The sequence below is a fragment of the Brienomyrus brachyistius genome, chromosome 23 (genome assembly GCF_023856365.1).
Source record: "Brienomyrus brachyistius isolate T26 chromosome 23, BBRACH_0.4, whole genome shotgun sequence".
Lineage (NCBI taxonomy): Eukaryota > Metazoa > Chordata > Actinopteri > Osteoglossiformes > Mormyridae > Brienomyrus > Brienomyrus brachyistius.
In genome coordinates, this window is record NC_064555.1 from 1078157 (window position 1) to 1099039 (window position 20883).

The 20883-nt window shown below is 42.8% G+C and overlaps 2 protein-coding genes across 2 annotated transcripts; one reads left to right on the plus strand and one right to left on the minus strand.

The window, feature by feature from the left end:
* Positions 1-1303: 1303 nt before the first annotated feature.
* On the minus strand, positions 1304-12305 carry umad1 (UBAP1-MVB12-associated (UMA) domain containing 1). Its single transcript, XM_048992694.1, has 4 exons — positions 12167-12305; positions 11518-11622; positions 5506-5591; positions 1304-2249 (listed from the first exon to the last, which is right to left on the minus strand). Exons 2-4 carry the CDS (start codon positions 11594-11596, stop codon positions 1965-1967), a joined length of 450 nt encoding a protein of 149 aa, XP_048848651.1. The 5' UTR covers positions 11597-11622; positions 12167-12305; the 3' UTR covers positions 1304-1964.
* A 389-nt stretch (positions 12306-12694) lies between these two features.
* rpa3 (replication protein A3) lies at positions 12695-14072 on the plus strand. Its single transcript, XM_048992696.1, has 4 exons — positions 12695-12828; positions 13003-13077; positions 13319-13430; positions 13647-14072. Exons 1-4 carry the CDS (start codon positions 12730-12732, stop codon positions 13730-13732), a joined length of 372 nt encoding a protein of 123 aa, XP_048848653.1. The 5' UTR covers positions 12695-12729; the 3' UTR covers positions 13733-14072.
* Positions 14073-20883: the final 6811 nt, after the last annotated feature.

Here is a 20883-nt window from a genome sequence, read left to right on the forward strand (position 1 = left end):
GTAAAATACGGCCAATAAATTCATTGAGGTTTTCTGAGGGCCGAACGTATCTTCATCCTCAAATTCTAATTGGTCGCTCTGCTAAACTGACAACGACGCGAGCGCCGCGTGTGTAAAATGAATTAACGCTTCGATCGCGCTTCGATTGGGTGGAATGACATGTTTTTTTTGACAGCCATTTCAGAATGGAGAAGTGAGTCTGTATGAACTTGTACGGTTAAAAACCATTTTTTGGATACCGTTTGCAAAGTTGTGATATTTCATTCTGTTATATTATTCTTTAAAATGAGGTCTTACGAAAATCATTCATGTACGAAAAAATGAGATATCTGTAGGAGAACATGGTAGAAATCGCTAAATCTATTTGGAAAAATCGTGTTGCAGATGTCCCGAGACAAAAAATAGATTTTTTTTTCGCACGCACCAGGCGTGACGCTTACGCGAGAAATCTTACTGCAAATCTATATTATTCAATCATAAACCTAAAATTAGCCACATCAAAAGCGTTGGGGTGATTTACAAACTCTATACTATTTACAAGGTAATAAAACTCTTACATACATGTAAATACATGTGCAGACTTGTCCCGGATTGAAAATATTACGCCAGCCAACTGACCCTATCTGCAACCTCGGAACCCCCTACATAAGGCGTAGAATCGCCTATTGCATTAGCCTAACTTACTAAAAATCTAAACCACGAATCTGTAAACCAGAAAAGATTAAAATATAGAAGAGTTTTCTATTCTTGTATAAGTAATACAAAAGTATGCAGAATATCGCTACAAACATTTATGTATCTCTGCTCTGAAACATGTTAAGTCATTTAAGAACAGCACAGGCGCAGGGCTGCCATTTGATCAGCTGGCTGGTGTGAGATTTTCAGTTCGAGACAAGTCTGCACACACATTTACATGTACGAGTTTTATTACCTTGTATACAGTCTATAGGGTTTGCAAAGTATTCCAGTGCTTTTGATTAAGGCTAATTTTAGGTTTATAATTGAATAACAGATTTGCCGTAAGATTTTTCGCGTGAGTGTCGCGCCAGATGCCTGGGAGTTGGGAGCCCTGCAGATGCAATCACAAGTCATTACATCAAGAAATATGAATTATATCAAACGAAAAAGTGTATGAATACATAGAATTGGAAATCGCCTCGTTTGCTAATTATAACTATCATTAATAACTAAAAAATTAAGCATGCAAAAACTAGAGCAACCAAAATTACCACTTCCTTCATATCCCATCAACGTACCTTCGTGCGCTGAGATCTGCACGCTCAAATGCATGAACCGGCGCGCATACACAAAACACACCTTTATTACTACGTTATCAGCCAGAAAACATGCAAAGGTCTTATATCCATTACAACACAGACACAAGCTGAGAAAATCACATTAATGAGGAAGTGTGACGATGAAAATTGAGTCACAATCCTGTTTCACTGACCCTGCTACTTCTTAAACAGGCATAGAGATGTTCTCAAACCAATTTCACACAAAAAGGTAATTCGAATAATCTACATTCAGTAAAGAACTCGTGAGTAAAACCATTCGTCATTATTTAAAACTATACGCACAGCTGATTTCTGGGCGCTCTGATATGAGGGCGATGCACTAAAACGTGATACAGCATTTCCTGTGACAGTAGGAGATATGGGCATATAATCCAATTAAAAATGTAAGTTTACTTTACATAGATATGAACATCAAGGACACATGCCTTCATTTTGATTATTATAAATGTTGTTAGCTTCCTGAGTGCCTGACAAACACCAGCCATGCACGCCGATGAGACAGGATTAAATGTGACGTAAGTACAAACCCACCGTTCTCATATCTACAGTTCATTTAAGGCAGCATGTCGAAATGCTGAGTAAAAGTAGTGATTTAAAAATGTTGGTGTTTTCCAGAATGCAACAAATTGCAGCAGCGCAGAGAAACTCCACTGACTGAAGCGGGCATTATGAGTCACAGAGGACCGAGTTCTCCAGGGAGAAGTCATAGCGGAAGCTGGCCAGGTTGTCGTTAATGTCCCGGGAGAGAAGCACGTCGGGAAAGTGGTGGAGGCCTGCCTGCATGGCCAGGACGTGGGGAGCCAGAGTGAAGGGCACGTCGCTCAGGAGCTCCGGGAGGGAGGGGCCGCCTTCCGAGGCAGCGGGAGCGGCCAATGCGGCGGGACACATGGGGGCCGCCTGGGCTGGAACCGGCTGCACAGTTGCCGGCTGAACTAGGTTTTCATATGGTGTCTGCAGAGGGGCAAAAAGTGTAATAGAAATGCTTTTTTTTTTATTAAAAAAAATATCACAGACATTGTGTAAGAATTCAAAATACACGACACATCATCTTACTTTAGACAGCAAAATAAATAAATGCAAATGTAAAGAAAATGATGTCCTTAAAATCAAATATGCTTGGTTATAGCTTTTGACCGAAGATGCCTTTCTGTAAGTGAAGTGATTAATTGCTGTCACACCACAGCACACAACAATGAGACGTGTCCTCTGCATGCAACTCAGGTGACGTCATGACATAGCAGGGGCGGCTGATTCAGCGTCCGGGTAGCAGGGCTTGGGGACGGTATTTTGCTGGTTGGCGATTCGAACCAGCAACCCTTCAATCACAAGTGCACTTCCCCTAACCATTAGGTCACCCAAAAGATGCACAGTCAGTTTTCATGGCAACATAGCAAACTGGAAGTTATTAATATTATATTAATGAATTAGGTACTTTTGACATCATGTGAACAGTGATTAAGCTGTGAGTACAGCTTTGACTGCATATGACGTGAAATATGGTGGGAAAATACACTGAATAACACAGAGATGTGACAAGAGCAAGGATGGAAGTACAGGCAGAGCCAAGCGAACCGAACATCTGTATCCAGATTTACAGCTGCAGTACTTTAGAAACACAGTTCTGTACTTAAAACATATAAACTGTCATGCAGTATCATCTAAGACACCTAATGTCATCCAAGACATCTTTAACCAACAAGAAGTAAAACAAGACAGTGAGAGAGAGAGACAGTGAGAGAGAGAGACAGTGAGAGAGAGAGACAGTGAGAGCGCCTTGTCCTATAAAAGAGGCAAGATTTTCTCAAGCAAGGTACACATCTGCTCATGACTGCACCCACTGATATGAAGTAGGCAGAACCACACCAACCCTCTAACCCTAATACACATGGCTCATTTTACAAGGCAGCTCAAGCTGGCAGCTTATTGATGCACTGCACAGGGGAGTGGGCTCAGGTCGCTACGGTAGCTGGTCACATTTCCACTGGCGTACAGGAACCAAGCCGTTCCTGACCTACTTCATGACGGGAGGTTCGTTTTGAGCATGGTTGCAGCTCAATTCCGTATTCCACTGCGGAAGGGTCAACTTAGTGAAGGCGTCGCCAAGTTTGGAGACCGACAGAGACGTAAAATGGAAGAGACGCTTATTTGCTGCTTACATGGTGTCCGAATTCAGGGGCTGCACCCTTCAAATGTGATCGAGAAATGTGTCCTTTTGCCGGGGCGCCAAAGATCCCCCTGATGGGTCCTTCACAGCCCAAAAATCCAGGATTCACTGTGCAGGGCTAAAGTGGGCGTGTCCCGGCTTGGCGATAGGAGCGAGGAAGGTAAGTAAGGGCAGGAACAGCTGCTGATGGCAACACTGTCCCATTTGACAGCGCTTTCCGGTCGGCCTTCGAAGAACGCAGCCTGCAAAGACGCTCCTTACTAAACGGCGCACTTTGAAGGATGCTGCCCCTGACTTCGGACACAGCTATTGATACTACGAATAATGAATAATATGTAGAATGCGCCTTTTTTTCCTTCAGATAATCCATGCATATTGACGTACAACACCGGTATCTCCGTGCATTTCGCCCAATCAGACGGTGGTGACGCAACCAGCTCGGTTTGGTCACGCTGTGGGCCCTGCTGGTAAGCAGTGTCACGCGAGTGCAGTTACGGCTCAGGTGACGTACAATGGGGAGACAGCACTTCACGGTACGACTCGGTTCTTGGTGACTGGAAAGATGCCACTAGTTTACAAACTGAGACCATTGTTTTTGCTTCAGTTCCTAATCCTAAGTGGGGATTCTGTTAACTCCTCTAAAAAACGACCCCTTTCCTTTTTTATGTGATGGATGCGGATTATCACCCGGTTCTGCCAGTTGACCTTGAATGCTATAGACTCGGTACAAAGATAATACCTTCCTCTGCCATGTTAAAAGGGCACTGACTTATGGGGTTAGTCATTCAGTTACGCCAATTCTCATCTAGGCACACAGGTGCAATGGCTGCAATGTTTATCCCTCTTATACGTTGGGCCTGGACACACTGGAGTATTTCAGGGTCGCACATACAATGACACGACCACGAACGTTAGGATTTCTGTCCATATATACAAGTCTTGATAACTCGGGAAGTCAGCTGAAACAGACAGGCTGCGGAGTTCCTCCAATGAATTCTCTCTGCCTGAAACGCACCGTGTGCAGCGATTGGTGTTCAGGCGGAGTTCTGCTCGGCCGGAAGCTGTGACAGGGCTGCAGATGGAGCTCGGTGCTGCCTTTTACAGCCATGTTTATGGCCATCATACAGCCAATGAGGGAACAGCGTGGCTACGCTACGCAGGCCAGGGGATCAACAGTTTGAGCCACTGCAGTGTTTAAGAGCTTCGCTGACGACCTCCTGCAGGCCGATGATCACTGTTTACCGGCTGCTTATTTATACAGCTGGAGAGTTTGCCGAAGGTTTTTCTGGTGGATACGCTAGAGGCAGCTAACGTGACTGAGACGGTCGCGGATGCCGTCTGCGGCTCCTCACAGCGGGCCAGCTGGGCCTTTTCGCAGCCCGTAAATACGGCACGGGTCCACGACGTTTTCCGTACGGTCTGCGGGGACACCACGTGTGCCAGACACTCCACAGCGACCCGGCATGTGCCGTACACTCCGCAGTGCCACGCTGGCACAAACAGGAGAGCGGCTATTGATCTATTGGCCAACACAGGACATCCGCTGGCTATCAGTACAGTCAATGTGTGACACGGCAAAAGGCCATCTGGCCGGAGAAACCAGGGAACAGCCATTTCAAACTTGGAAAAAAGACAAAAAGAAATATTCGCTTCTCACTGATGTCCTTATGGCTTCAGCCCTGCTTCTGGAGAGACCCTAAGCACAGGGTTCGACACAAAATTCGGTGGAAAAATCCGGGAGCAAACAATTACGGATAACAGCCAGTAGTGATGAAATCATTGGCACAGCTTAATATACAAACGTAAACGCTTCTAAATGAGGAAAAAAATGCTATTTTTGCCTTCGTGCCAGACTGGGTGAGGTTGGGTTCTGCAAATATTTCATTCATGTACTTTGACACTCAGTTAACACCAGTTTTTGGAATAACAATTAAATCATACTGTTTACATTAGAGGTTTTTGCCGAGTTTTCGTTCGGCAGGGTGATTTGCATAATGTCCCGGATCATACCAAAAAATGGGGCGCAGGGGGATCTCGCCTCACCTTCGAAGGCAACACAATCACACCGGTTGCAGGCGGTGTGGGACCGCTCCTCTGACTCCTCTGCTTCTGTTCTTCAGGTGTTTCCCCTGGGGGGGTAAAAAGCAGCAACAGTAACTACAAGGTAAGTTATATTTTTCAATATAACATGATGCTTCCTGTTTTTTGAACTGTAGTGTCCAGGATCTCCAAGACATGATTTGTGAAGGTATTTATTTGGAGGGCAAACTGTGCTCCTCCTGTTAACATGCTAGCTGCTCCACACAGAGACCCGAACCTTCACAACAAAAGAAAGGAGGTCAACTTAGACAGATTACCAGTGCTTAATAAGTGTGTGTGTGCGTTTTGTTTTTAACTGGAAGCACATCCCTCCAGTTGAGTGCTCTTCAAAACACAAAGGCCTCCCCTTCTCCCTTCATCTTTCCCCGTCTCTGTGCTCTCAGCGACTTACGAGAAGAAGCAGCTACTACAGGCAGACTGTCCTCTCATTCAGTCTCTCAACCGCCCACACCGCACACCCCCAATTTACATCGAAAATTTCACGGAAAAGGCCGGACACTTGCTACTGCCAAAATGGAGAGATTCATAATGAAAACATTAGAGGCACGGGATAAATGTTCCCATCCATTTTAAATAAACAGAAGTGAATGTTGCCTGTAAATACAGGGAAAAGAGAAGGATGTTTCCACAACCGACAAACACTGTTACAAAGTTAAATAAAACAAAGAAAATGGCACAAATACCATAACAGAAGATGACCTCAAAACACTGTATAAAATTGTAAATACAAGAAATATTAAAGAACGATTAAGTATATTAAAGTCTATTGCCGCCCTCATTATAAGCAGAGCAGAGATACTCCATTATTTCTGGTGTTTCTCAGTGGTGCATGACTAACTGATTTTGCCTGTATTCTGGCGGCTCTTGCTGATACAGCTTATAATAATTCCAGTCAAAAGATGGAGTTTGGGGGCGGAGGGTCAGGCATGGGGGTGGAGGTAGGGCAGACTGCGTAGGAAAGCAAAATAAAGCATGCTAATTTCTCATTTGCAAAAAAAAAAAAAAAAAAAAAAAAAAAACCTTCCCACCCACCACCAGGCAGGCAGACAGGCAGGCAGGCAGGCAGGCAGGCAGGCAGGCAGGCAGGCAGGCAGGCAGGCAGGCAGGCAGACAGGCAGGCAGGCAGGCAGGCAGGCAGGCAGGCAGGCAGGCAGACAGGCAGGCAGGCAGACAGACAGAGACAGACACCGAGGTCAGCTAAAACCCCAAAACAAAATGGCAGATCGTCACAAGCAGAGGGCTATGGGGGGGGCTGTGGTACCACCCAATTGGGTATACAGGGGCAGGACCACAGGGACACTGGCCAGAGCTGAAAGCCGATTGGTCGCTGGAGTGGCCCCTCCCCTTTTACTCACTGATTCAAAACGTATCAATGGCAAATGATAAGGTTGACCCCACTGTATGAATTAAGGCTCCCACCTTAAATAAATAAATCAAAGAAGAGCCCCTGGTGTCACATTACTCCCTAAGGTCTTACCACCAGCAGGGTGCAATGGCGTCAGTGCCTCAAGGTCACAAAATAAATAAATAAATCCATGGCTGGTCTGTCTTTTGGTATTAAAAAGCACAGTGGTGGCTATAGGAACATCCATTAGAACTCTCTCATCCAGAAAAAATGTAATTGTTTTATTTCCTTTATTTAGATGTTCAGTATATTTAAGCTCCCTTTTCTCTCTCTGGAGAAAAAGATTATATTCACTATAATGAGGACACTTCGCCCTGGACACCAACTGCATCTGCTGGTCCAGCGTTTCTCAAACGGGTCCTAGGGGACAGCAAGTCCACATTTTCGCTCCCTCTCATCTCCCTGCTGGACAGTCCACATTTTTGCTCTCAAAAACGTGGCCCGTCTTGGGGTCCCCGAGGGCAGGGTAGAGAAACACTTTGCTAGTCAGATAAATTATTCACTATAAATTAAGCCAACATTCTCCTTCTATGATAACTGTGCCCTTGTCTTGTCTACAGAACACACACCCACACCTTGTGCACCATGAATTGCACGGCATCCTTCAAAGATAAACTAATGGAAAAAACACATTGGCCTGATGTGGAGAGAAATCTTTCATATTTAATATCTTGGTAATAGACATTTCCAAATACTGGTACCTATGTGGGTACATTTTAAGCTGCAATTCTGTTGAAAATCCATCAGCGTTTTGCTGCTTTATGCCTTCAGCGTTCAAGCTTCAAACCCCAGCTCTGCTTTTCCTCCTGGCTTCAAAAGACACGCAGTTTGTCTCTAAATCGCTGATAGTGCAAAACCGTGTGTGTGCATGTGCGTGTGCATGTGCGTGTGCATGTGCGTGTGCGTGTGCATGTGGCCCGTGACAGACTGGCCTCCCATCCATGCTGAACCCTACACTTGTTCCCTCTGCTGGAACAGGCTCTAATACACAGGCGAGAACACAGAAAATGGATGTGTAACTTCCTCCAAGAGATTTTCCGAAACTTTTTGCTGGGGTACTGCAGCACGGAAGCTGGGAAACCAGAGCAGTTCCATTATGTGGAAAGTCCAGTGCAGGAACCGGCCTGCATTCCACTCTACAGAGGAACATCGGAAGGAAAACCAGCTCAGTTTTCTGGAGATGAATCAAAGGCTGTGAAATTCATTTCATTACTGCTTTACAGAGGACACGACCCTCCTTCCCCCCCCCGGGGGAGTCTATGTGTTCCATCCAGAAACTAAAAACATCAATAATTTTTCACGTGTTTGATATTTTATCTAAGAACACTTTAAATATTTAGTTCTCATGTTTGGCAGCTGACTTCAGTATCCAGTTAGGCTGTGAGAATGAGGTGATGGGACACCATCAGAGTGAAACCTTCCCAGGGCGTCCAGTGCTTAATGGGGGGGGGGGGGGGGGGCAAGCCAGAGACTGTCCCTTAGTGCACAACACAGTGCACTCCCCGCATACAGCACTCTCATGGAGCATAGTGCAGTGCGTCCTGCTAGACAAAAACAGCAGGTCCCCGGATTCGCTCTGAAAACGACACAAACTCAATCTCTCCATCCCAGCTGCACAGAATCACAACCCACATTTTATATCTTCTGTATAACTGGACACATTTTTTTTTATTAAACTTACGAACCAAAACAAATGTTTTCCTGTTTATAAAGTGGTAGCTGCTGATGAATCTCATACACGCAGGACAAACGATTTTTATTTTATCTGCTATGCATAATCCAACAAATCGTATCTTCACGAAAATCTCGTACATTTTGCTACAAAGAGAGGGAAGGATCTACAAGATATTCGTTTAGCCGATTATTAATAAAAGGGTAAGTGAAAGAAGCAAATGGTAGCAAGTCACGCTCTGCATTCGGTCCCTTATAAAGTAAACTACTGTTTGACCGCCCCTTTAATAGAACAGCCACACAGAGAAGAACCGCAGCTGTGCATGACATCACCAGCGTCGCATGTTAAGGAGCATCCTCCTTCTCAATCAGCTTCCCATCAGCTGACCACAATCCTTCTTTTGAGGTTTTAACCCTTGCACGTCAAAAGGCTGAAATATAAGCCACTCTGTTAAAAAATTAATTCTTTGGAACAGTAAAAATAAAATAACCTGACATAATGGCTGAGCGTTGTTCAAATTAGGTAGCAATAAACAAAGCATTTCGGAGAGTTAAAAGTACAATATTCCTTTAAGACTGGCAAAACTTTGATCAATCACCCAGATAAGTAATATGCATTTTTTTGCTCTCAGAGCTAAATCTACATTATGTATTATGTTTATACGAATAACTACAAATTTATTTACATCAGAATTTACTTCTATTCAAGATCTATTATATGCATAGAATGTTCAAAACAGAACATATATATTAATCACAGGGAGAGAATCATATAATTCTAAATAAAATTAGTTTTATCAAAAGAACAACATTGCTTTTATTCCTGACTTAAACCTGTAAAGAATTCAGAATGATTTCAATGTTTTACAACTCAATGACATTAGGAGGAAATCTGAAGTCTAACTGAAAACATTAATTATCAGTTTCCACATATACTGTTGTACAAGGCTTGTTTCTGGTACAGCTTCTATTAATGTATTCGGCAAAAACGTCTGTTCTGAGAAATAATTTGCATGTTCAGCCCAATTCAAAGAACACAGCTCTGTGCGTGTCCTTGCACACCGACCCACGTCTGCAAAATAAAGTACGAAAGCATGATCGACAGCCCCACCTAGTGTCAGAAGCTAGCATTGCAGACTGTTCTGGATATCTACTACATCCCAAACGCAGCCTGAACTCTCCAAAAGTGAAACCATTCTGGTCAATATGCCTAGCTTAGTGCAGCAGGAGAAATCGCCTTTCTGCCTGGGTGCCCTTGCAACGCCCACTTTTCCACTGTCTCCCAGTTTGATAACTAGCGTCTGCTCTCAAACCCCATTACAGCACCCAGCTAGCCCAGTCGGTAAAGCAGGAGACTCAATCTCAGGGTTGTGGGTTTTGTGGACAGTGGTGGCTTAATGGGTAAGGAAGCACACTTGTAATTGAAAGATTGTAGGTTCAAATCCCCGACCAGCAAGGCACCACTGAGGTACCCTGAACAAGGTTCTGCCCCCAAGCACTGCTCCCCGGGCACTGAATTAGCTGCCCCCTGCTATGTCACACTGTCACATATGGGTTAAATGCAGAGAACACATTTCGTTGTTGTGTGCTGTGGTGTGTCGTCAATGACAACTAATCACTAAATTCGAATTCTAGCTAATTCAGTTCATAGTAACGCAGACCTTGAGGCTACAAACACCACCTGTGGTGAACGTCAACAATGTCTATCAAGTTCCTGTTTGTGTAAAACTCGCAAAAAAACAAATTCCAACGGACACATTCACTACAAACACTGAACATCTGTTGCAGGCACATGTAACATGACTAAAGCCTCAGTCTCCAGTTACAGGAGGGGAGCGCTTCAAGATTTGCATCAGATCCAACAACCCCAAGTTGTTTCTCTTCACCTTCACGAAAAGAAACCCACAGGGTTTGTGGGGACAAAGCCCACAGGGTTTGTGGGGACAAAGCCCACAGCCTTCTCTCAGGGAGCTGACGCAGCCCATATGAGACTCTCCCTCTGCCAAGAGAAGCATGTTGTCTCTCACCATCTGCCATGATCTGTCAGCAGTGGCTCCAGAAGCAAATTCAGCTACAGACTCTCTCAAAAAAAATCAGAACTAATTCAGACTTAAGCTTCCAGGTCCCCCATATTCCATTTAACTGGACTAATTTCTAAAGGTCTGCAGTATGTATAGCAACCTGAAATGTGAGACTTTGCTATAAAAAAACAGTGATCTCAGTGCTACAGACTGACTCATCTATGTAAACCAAACAAATGTAATATACCGATATAGCTTTGTGGGGAAACAGTGGGCTTGTGGTAAGAAAACTAAACTTGGTACAACTGAAAGCACTACCAACTTTTATTACATTTTTTTAATAAAAATTATACATTTTTCAAAAAATGTATAAGGCAAAAACCCTAAGATAAATATGGATAATCAGTTTTAAAAGCAGTTGCTAAATGGTTTTCTTAATATCATTCCGTTCCTCTTCCAACACAAAAAGTGTTCATAAAGATGAAAAGCGCTCTATGAAACCCCATGAACGCCCCTCGGCCACCGAGAAAACGAAAAAAAAAACATTTTCTTTTACTGCGCTTTTGTGCATTATAAAGACGATTGTCATTAACATAAGAAAAGTGAAACTCGAGTTGTTGCAGAAAGCGTTTGGATACGCAGAATTTACTACTCTGTCAAATTCAACTGTCCTCAAATACTCAAAATTCTAATTATTCTGACTAAAAATGCGCTTCGTAAAATATACAAATTACTATCCAGGGATTCCTTATGCTGCTTTATGTTATCGTGTGACCTGACTGATTTTAACTCGACTTTTTAATGTATTAATTCAGGTGCAAATAATCCAGAAACGGAACGTCATGGCTTTCTGCTCACCTACTATTACAAACCCGTCCAGTTCTTTTTCTGGCACCGACTTCTTGGACGAATCTTTTCGCCCGAAAAAATGAAACATCTTGACTTGTCCTAGATCCCAGATGCCTGTAATGAAATGGTTCGTTGTTACACAAAATCATAACATCGCATGTAAAACATAAGCTCTCGCCATCGGCTATTAAAAAGAACTGCTTGTTTTCCAGAACAGATGCTTGATGCAAAATCCCTTATACGTCTAACAATCTGCTGTACCGCATAATAATCCAGGTAATCCCACGATAATCACATGACATTACAGGGCTCCTTAGTAACCCTAACATTTAAACTTTCCTTGCCGTCTGCTTTTTGTATTTATTACAGAATACTTTAAAGAGATAAGGCTTAAATAGATTAAATGAAAAAGACAACTGACAGCAAGATGGTAACTTCCAAACTATCAGATAAGTCAAAATACATTAAATGATTATAATATTAGCTGCAGCGAACACAAAAACATTGTGACAAAGCTATTTTCTCCGGTCGGTACCCAACAGGCCAGCTAGATACTACATAACTTTTTTCTAACGCTTTGAAAAGACGACATATGGAATCAAAATAACTAGCTAGTTGGGCTAATGAAATACGCCGCCCTGTCAAACAGGTTACTTACCGTCTTGTTTTATTTCTGAGCGAAAGATGCTACAATGCGGCGTCTTTCTGTGCTGTTAACTCCGGCTTATCCGGCCCTTGTTCGCTGCCTGGTTTCCTGTGTTATCGGACGTCACGCAGCCTGGAGTCGTTTTGGACCAAAGCTGTAACTAAGAAAACACGTCCGTGTTTCTGTTTTTTAAAATTAGGGCGCATATAAAAGATGATAAGATTAAATTATACGTTTGATAGATTCTAAAATGAGTTTTCACCTCAAATCCATGTATATTTATCGTAAAACGTTCGTTTTTGTTTATTTTTTATATTCAGATTAAATGTATTTGTCGTAATTGAATATCATAAAGCAAATTTTAAGCACACTGCTTCTGTTTTGTAACTATCGCGCATTAAAACGCGCTAAAATGCATTTGAAGGATTTATAAGAATCATTGCGCAACAGTGTTTCCCGGGGACCGGATACAGTGTAGCGCTAGGCGGAAGTGACGCAGTGACGAAACAAATTGCCGCAAAAGGCATTTGGCGCGCGGAAAGACGGAGCCCGGAGGACCTGAGAAAGTGAACGAAATGGCTAATGTTTACGAGTCACCGAAATCTCGCATAAACTCCGGCATGCTGCATCAATATATAAGCAAGCCAGTTTGTTTTATCGGATGCGTGGAAACGGTAATGTAGTACTCGTCAAGGTATTTTGTTGTGTCGTTTATTTTTCTCCTGAATGCGCATTTTGTATGACGACTAACAGGCGATTGGGGAATCATGTGAACTGCATAAAATGTATGAAGATAACGAAACGGCAGCTGTCTAACATGATTGTGTGTGTTTTTTTTTTTAAATAAGGTGCATCCGAGTGGCAAGTCGTTTGTTCTGATAGACGGGGAGGGCAAGAAGGCTACAGTGGAACTTAACGACCCGGTATGATAATATTTATCTTCAAATTCCAGTCGCTTATCCTGTCCAGGGTGTCAGAGTTGCCTGGATCCTGTCCCTGGCAGGACAGACCCAGAGGCCGTGGTACACCCTGGATGGGATATCAGTGTACTGCTTTCCAGTTCTCACCAATTCACACTGGCAGATTTTTGGAGAAACATTTTATAACTTCAAATTAGATGTCCTCACACCGTCAGTTTAATATGAATTGTCTGCTGCTCACTAGCTTGATGAAGAATTAAGTGGAGTTGTTGAGGTCATCGGGATGGTGTCCAACAAAGCCACCATCTTGGCCACTGCGTACCAGTTACTGCGAGATGACAAGGGGACGGCATTTGGTGGGTTTAATCTCTAAATTCAAGTACATTATCATGTGTTAAGACAACTTGTTACTGGTGTTCTTTTCCCACTGTCTAGCACACCTCACACTGACCAATCTTTATTTTAACATAACCCATCATTATCATACAAGCAGATGGTTTATTTTTGTTTTTGTCAACAAAAAATATATATTTTTATTCAAAACATGACTTGTCCCATTCTTTCTGTTTCAGACCTGGAACTGTACAATGAAGCACTTAAGATTGTCCACGATTTCCCCGAGTACTACCCGTTTCAGAGCTCTGCGGGTGGATTTTAATGTTGGTTGGCCGGCCAGCCAGACTAGTCCATCACTGTCACTGGAATGTTTTGGTGACTTACTACTCCTGTAGCTGTATGGCTTCTTTTTTCTGCTTCAGAACTGCCGTATGCTTGATTCATATCTGTCTGTAATGTTACATTGTTTTATATGTATATAAATATTTGGAAATAACTGGTTTGTATCAAAACTAGCAATGGTTTCATAAATTGACTTGATTTTTGACACGTGGATTGTTTTATGATACAGCAGTTGTACTACAGCCTAGGTTTCAGACGCCCAACCTGTGAACCAAACCCCAACCATATAATCTGCTTGGAAAATACAAGGCATCAAGAAATCTCCTGTTTCCTGTCTCTATAGCTTTTTTTGTTTCTTTGTGCTCAACCTTTAACTTTGGAGAGGGTCATTTTCTTGGCTAATTCAGTGTGAAATTTAGTTAAATCAACCTGAGATTTAAAAACACCTTAACATTTCGATGCTTCATGTTCTCCAGTTGCAGACTTCAGTTTTTAAAATTGTGACCAATGGCCCCCACGTTCTGCTCTAGTTTAACAATTAATAGAGATCTTTGGGAATCTCCACTAGGTGATGCAAAGCACCTAACTTCAGTGTGACCGAAAATGATTTTTGGAACAGCACCAGCCCGATTAATGTTTAACGTTTCCGCGTGCCCTTTTCCTCATCGAGCGCGTGTGTGGAATGTTCGTGTGCGGCCCAGATTTGGGGTCTAGCGGACATTTTGTGAGTCAGTGTGCATTGACTAAGTGTTTCCAGGAGATGGCAGCACTTGACTTTCACAGGTCAGCCAAGAATGAGTTGAAGAAAAGCCGGTTGTAATTATGCAGAGATGCACTGATTGTATCGGGCAGCTATATATGGGTATCGGCCGATACAGCAACGATCAGCCATTGGCTGATGGTTAAAAATTATCCAATATTTCCCGCCAATAATCCACATTAACATAGTTACCCATATTGCTTTGCAGACCCATGTACTGAACAGAAAAATGTCTGCTGTGTGGAATTATTTTAAAATCATTAGAAATTAATTTTGTAAAAATTGCCCTGCTAAAATTTTATGATGATAAACATTTCAATACAACAAGTTTGATTGCTCACCTTTCGTTAGAGAGCAATTCAGGGGAAAAGGAATGTCCCTTCAGACTTATTTAAGAAGAACCACCCAAGCAATCAGTGTCTGTGAAATAATCAGCTATCAGTATTGGCCAGAAATGTCCTTATTGAATCACTAGTTATGCACAGTAAAATTCAATAAACCGCTGTGTGAGCAGGTGTGGAGATGCATTCATAGATATCTCTCCTGTTATTGAATAGGGCAGATATCTATTTCAGTGCATGAATTCTTGGAAAGAGATCACCCAAACACTGGGCAAAGAAGAGAACCCGTTCAGACCAAAACGACACGCCCTCTGCTGAACGGATGGAATATCATCGCTTACACACATGCTGAGAAGAGTATGACTGTTCAGTTGGGTCGAGGTCGGGACTCAGTATTGGCATGTCAAGTTCTTACATCAAGTCATTTCAGCAAAACAGTGTACAGTGGTACGTATTATCACCAAAACAGGAAGGGGCTTCCTTCAGCTGTGGCCAGAAAGTAGATAGCAAGGAATGGTAAAGAATATCACTGTGGTGTAGTGTTAAGGTTTGCTTTCAATGGGACAAGGGGCACTACATCATGAGCAGCACCCCCAAGCCTGATTCCTCCTCCCCCAACCTTTTACTGGGGGCACTATGCCTTCCGGAGGCTAACGTCCTCCTGGCATCCGTCAAACCAGATGGTGAAACGCAATTCATCTCTCCAGAGAACAATGAACATGTTGCTAAGCTGCCGATAATAAAGTCTTGTGCTGACGTTGCTTTCAAAGACGGTTCGGAAGTAATTTCTTCTGTTTTTTTACGTGCCGTACATTTCAACACACAGTGGTTGCTCTCTGTGAGCTCGTGACTTTACTGCTTCATGACTGAATCGGTGGGGTTTTCACAGTGGGCCTCTGTGCCTGTGATCAGAGGGTTGCCGGTTTGAGCCAGGCCTCGGCAGGTCTGTGGCCCCCTGAGCAAGGCCCCTAACCCCCAGCTCCCGGGGTGTTCCTGTGGGTGGCTGCCCTTCACAGCCAGCTTGCTCTCACTTACAGAGAGCAAGTTTGGGGAGGCGTGAAGAGAGTTTCCCCATGGGGTCAGTAAAGTATCAATTATTATTATTCATGAACAGCTGCCCGGGGCAAAAACATGACAGACTTCTTAGTGGCACCTTATGATGCCACCATATTGAACATAAGAGGATCTTTCACAGTGATCCATTGGACTGCTGGCGTTCCTGATGTTTATACACGTGACCGATTCATTATACACCTCTGTAATCAATCGGCTTGGATTAATCGGCCAGGTCCGCTAATTCAAAATAGGTACCCAGATACATTTGGATATAAACTGTATTTTTGGCCCTGGATCGTCCTCCACCTGGGACATTTTGTACTGAGTTTCTGTTCTTCTGTTGAGGGAAACGAAATAAGAGCTGAGAAAACAACACACCGGTCCATCACAGCACACGCGTAGTAATGGGCTATGGGCAGTTTCCAAACATGTATTCAGCAAATTGCATGCTTTTGGACCGCAGGAGAAACCCGGAGTACTTGGAGACAACCTGCAAAAAGCCCTGCAGAACAGAGTATCCTCAGATCCAGGAGCAGAGCCCGACCCGAACCCCTAGCCCTGACTGTGTGAGTCTGCCTGATGATCCTGCCGATGCTGATTCACACACAGATGCAGGCTGGTTACATTCGGTGCATGTTTTTGGTGTCAATAGGGATCATTATGGACATGTGATGTACGGCCCAGAAGATTAATACCTGGAAAGAAATGCGTCCTTTTAGCTTTCAACCCTTATGGGATAACAAGCTCAAATGTTTTTGCAATTTGGCAGGACTCCGTGTTACTGAGGAGGCTGGAAAATATTCTCTGAGATTTCATTTAGGGATTTCCGCATCCCCAAGCCTAGATAGCAAAAACTCGATGTAGTCCATATGTTACAAACCAGAAACGAATAAAACCAGGCATTTCAACAAGCCATAGCCGAAATTCTAGATTCTCTAAATCACAAAATTACAGGTTACTTCATGTAATAATAATAGTGCTGTTTTAAAATGTAAAAGAGTCAGGGATTGTTAAAATTCTTCCTAGTCACTTATGCAAGAAAACATCTAAAATTTCCAAGATAAGATGACACATAATTGATCACTGGGAGGAAATTTTAGTCATCCAGCTGTTAAAAATGTCTCCCAAGACAAACAAGAAACAAATACATTCATTAATTAATAGTGACAAGAAAGTAGGAATGGAATAAGCATTATCAAAAGCTGAGCGAATTCAGTAAAATTACCTATAACATCTCAATTTTCTTAGGAAACACGAGATATTCAATGATAGCATGAAAAAAACAGTATAACCCATTAATCACTGTGTCACAGAAGGAAGCACTTGTTTCATCCCGGCTAATAGACAAATATGGTCTCTTCAAAGTGAGCATTTAAGTGATTACAGAATGGGGGGGCATCTGCGCCTGTACATCAGAACGACAAACCAATTGTGCACGAACTGCGATGTATAATGGTCTGATTTCCTTGAGTTTTAGACGAACGGGAAGAATGTTGCCTTGGGCCAAGCAGCTGCTATATTGTAGCAAGTCTAGACAAAGATGTAATTGTAACCAAACAAGCTCATTGGTCAAGAGATGGACTGTACTGTGATTGCTACTGTTCACTGGTAAATCCTTCCTGCAGCAAAAACTGTAGAGGACTGTAACAAAACCCGTCACATTTATTTATTGGCTCATTCCGAACATACTTTTCATGGTGGCAGTTTACAGTTTTTTGTGTCCCGCTACTGAGGTCTCGCCTTTGCTAGCAGTTGCTAAAGTGCCTTGTTTTGTTCTGTGCAATGGTGCAACAATGTATAATGTCCCATTGTGTTAGGTGGTGATTATATAACTGAATTGGGCAAAAGGTGATTTTTCTTTTCATAATTAAACTTAAATGAGTTTGTTCATTTTTAGTAAAAAAAACAATGTGAGTAAGAACATAACTGCAGTGAGAAGAGATCAGAGCAAGACATTAGTGGTGAATTATGTCGAAGGGACAAGTTTACAAGGATTAAAGGAAAGTGACTGAACTCAATGGTGCAATAAAGACAGTCGCAAACAAGGCAAGGATGAGGTGGAATGACTGTCTTACTTATTTTGCTAACAGCTAAACTAATTTAAAGCCCGAATGGTCTTCAAAGGAGCATCATGATACCGAATTAGCGCCACCTAGTGAGCCCATCGGATATGAAGCACAAAACATCCTCCATCACTGTCTGCTTCGGCACGTCATCTTCCCGCTCGGGGGGTAGATCCGTTATTAGCTAAGAACCTGCTTGACCTTAGGATAAGAAAAAAAATCACATTCCCTCCCACCAGGACACCACCTGTATCAAAGACTCACACCTGGAAATGATTCCAGGCCCAGCAGAACCAGAACCAACGTCCATTTGAACGGCTCCTTTCCTAGAGCTGCTTAGCTAAACGAACGACCATAGAAAGTCTACAATTCCCCTCTAATCTTCTAACCAAGTCAAGATATAGTCCATTATAAATATCTCTGTAGTATTTTGGCAGCAGGAGAACTTTGTAGTAGACATTCAATGTGGAAGGCTGAAGCCAAACCATAAACGCAATTGCGGTCGCGCCCAGGCTACTGTGATTTTCAGTTAGCAATCATTTCATTCAACTACCTGGCCGCTGGAGTGGTTGTACAATGAAACCCTAACCCTAGCGATTTCTTCCCATCTGTCAGAACACTGAGTGAACATCCAACTGTCAGCTTTGCCACATTGAATTGTTAATCAGTACAAACGGTATGAATACGATGATCTACTTTATAGCTGTAGGTGATTCTGGTTCTTAAGTAGGGCAGCTAAAGGGTCACCAGAGAGTTACAAAGTACCAGAACATGACATGGTCCAAACTCAACAGCTGGCATTCCTGAGGGGAACGGCATTCCCAGACCTTTAGTGTACCCTCTATACTTCATAGTTATCTGCTGTCCAAAGCTGGAGATACTCCCATAGAGAGACTTAGCTTCAGTTCATGAATGGATAATGCCTGTTTTGGGAGTGTGGGTTATGAACATGTGCGTGTTTGTGATCCCCGGCAGAGAGATGAGTTATCTTGTCATGAGGTCACTTTAAGGTGAATCCTGTTGCTTGCTGTCTTTGTAATTTTGTTACAGGTCTTCTGTTGTGTCCATGCAGAACTTGTTAATATCATGAGAGCCTTTCAGCTGGAAAGACAGTGGATCATCACCCACGTGTTGCTCCAACTTTTACTCAAGGAAAAAAGCCTTAACTCCTACAAGACACTGCTGGCTATAATTTTTACAACAGGAAATATCCCAAGATCTTTTAAATGCCAAGCAAATTATTTAATTTGTATCAGCAGTTCTCTTACCCAAGAAAATAACACAACAGACAGAAAATAACACAACAAATAACAGAACTACAGATGTAAAAACAAGCCATTTTGCTAACACGTCTTGTATATCTACAGTGATGTTATCAATATGCATTATCCTTCTCAAATAAACCAATAAACAAACAATTAGTGTACTCTTGGTTTTCTGACAGGTGACATACCGGTATTTTAATTTGACATAAAAATGATTTGTGTTGAAAAGAATGCTGCAAACCACATAGCGAGGTTTCACCCCTAATCTCTAATTCATCCTGATCTCTCCACATAGCCAATATTTCACATTTAGCCCCCAGAGTGAGAAAATATTCACCAGTCTCCACCTGAGGCAAAAGTGGAGCTCTCTAGGAAGGGGGCGTGTGGAGCTAAGGGAATTTCTCCATGGCCACAGGGTGTGCATCACCCTGTGACAAGTTTAACTAATGACCCGCAAACACCCGCCTTTAAGGAGATACATGTCAGATTGAGGCAAAAGCCCCCTGGAGTCCAAACCCCCAAAACCACAGAAAACCCCAGTGATATGTTATAAGGTTCTTTGTCAGCAGGGAGCAATTGCTGATTTATGACAAGTTTGGGGAAAAAAAATTAAATGGGGAAATGGCTCAATGTTTTCCAACATCACCCACGCTGGAACTGAAGGGTTCAGTGTAAACCGCAGTGGTAGTGTTATTCACTGTACAGCAGCTGTGCGTACAGACATGGCCTGCAGTGTGTTTGAAATATGAGCCTGGAAATGGAACCACGGACACTGATTATCGTCCACTTTGTACTCTGATGTTTACACAATGGGGCAAATAGAACAAAACGCAGATGCTGTTTGCACTTAGGTGTCAGTAGCCAACAATGGTATCTAATAGTTATTATTATTATAACTGCAAATCAGAAAAAGTTGGAACAGTAAGGAAAACGTTAATTAAAAAAAATGCAATGATTCTGAAATTTACTTGGACTTATTTCATTTGCAAACAGTATGAACCCAAAATATTTCATGTTTTGTCTGGTCAGGTTCATTTAATTTGCTAATATACATCCATCCCTGCATTTCAGGCCTGCAGCACATTCCGAAAACGTTGGGACAGTAAAGCATTTACCACTTTGTAATGTTGCCATTCCTTCCCATGACACTTAAAAGACGTTTTGCCACTGAGGGCTCCAAGCGATGAAACGTTTCAGGTGATATTTTGGCCCACTCTTCCTGCAAACTGTACGGGGTCGTCGTTGTTGCATTTTCCGTTTCAAAATTCATACATTAATTTGTGGGGACAGGTCAGGACTGCAGGCAGGCCAGTCCAGCAGCCAAACTCTCTTCTTCCTCAGCCAGTACATCGCTGGCAAAGACGCCATCTTCATGGCCGCATGTGTTGCTCTAAAATCTTAATGTACTTTTATGTATTAATGGTGCCAAGGGCACTGAGGCAATCCCACACCATGAGAGTTGCTCATAACAGTCTGGATGGTCCTTTTCATCTTTGGTCCAGAGCTCACAGCATCCATTTCTTGCAACAAACACTATAAGGTCCTAAAGTCTAGGTGTCCATACAGTGGGAGATCCAGCTTTCTCAGCTGTATGTTTGCTCTGGAATTTTGATAAATAATAATGTAAATTGTATAATCAAGTCACA

Bases quoted from the DNA above. Each gene is read 5' to 3' on its own strand.
- umad1 (XM_048992694.1), bottom strand. From the start codon at position 11,596: ATGTTTCATTTTTTCGGGCGAAAAGATTCGTCCAAGAAGTCGGTGCCA. The intron at 5,592-11,517 runs GTGAGCAGAAAG...TTACCCCCCCAG, and splicing joins GGACGGGTTTGTAATAGTAG to GGGAAACACCTGAAGAACAG. The intron at 2,250-5,505 runs GTGAGGCGAGAT...GCCCCTCTGCAG, and splicing joins TGATTGTGTTGCCTTCGAAG to ACACCATATGAAAACCTAGT.
- rpa3 (XM_048992696.1), top strand. From the start codon at position 12,730: ATGGCTAATGTTTACGAGTCACCGAAATCTCGCATAAACTCCGGCATG. The intron at 12,829-13,002 runs GTAATGTAGTAC...TTTTTAAATAAG, and splicing joins TTATCGGATGCGTGGAAACG to GTGCATCCGAGTGGCAAGTC. The intron at 13,431-13,646 runs GTGGGTTTAATC...TTTCTGTTTCAG, and splicing joins TGACAAGGGGACGGCATTTG to ACCTGGAACTGTACAATGAA.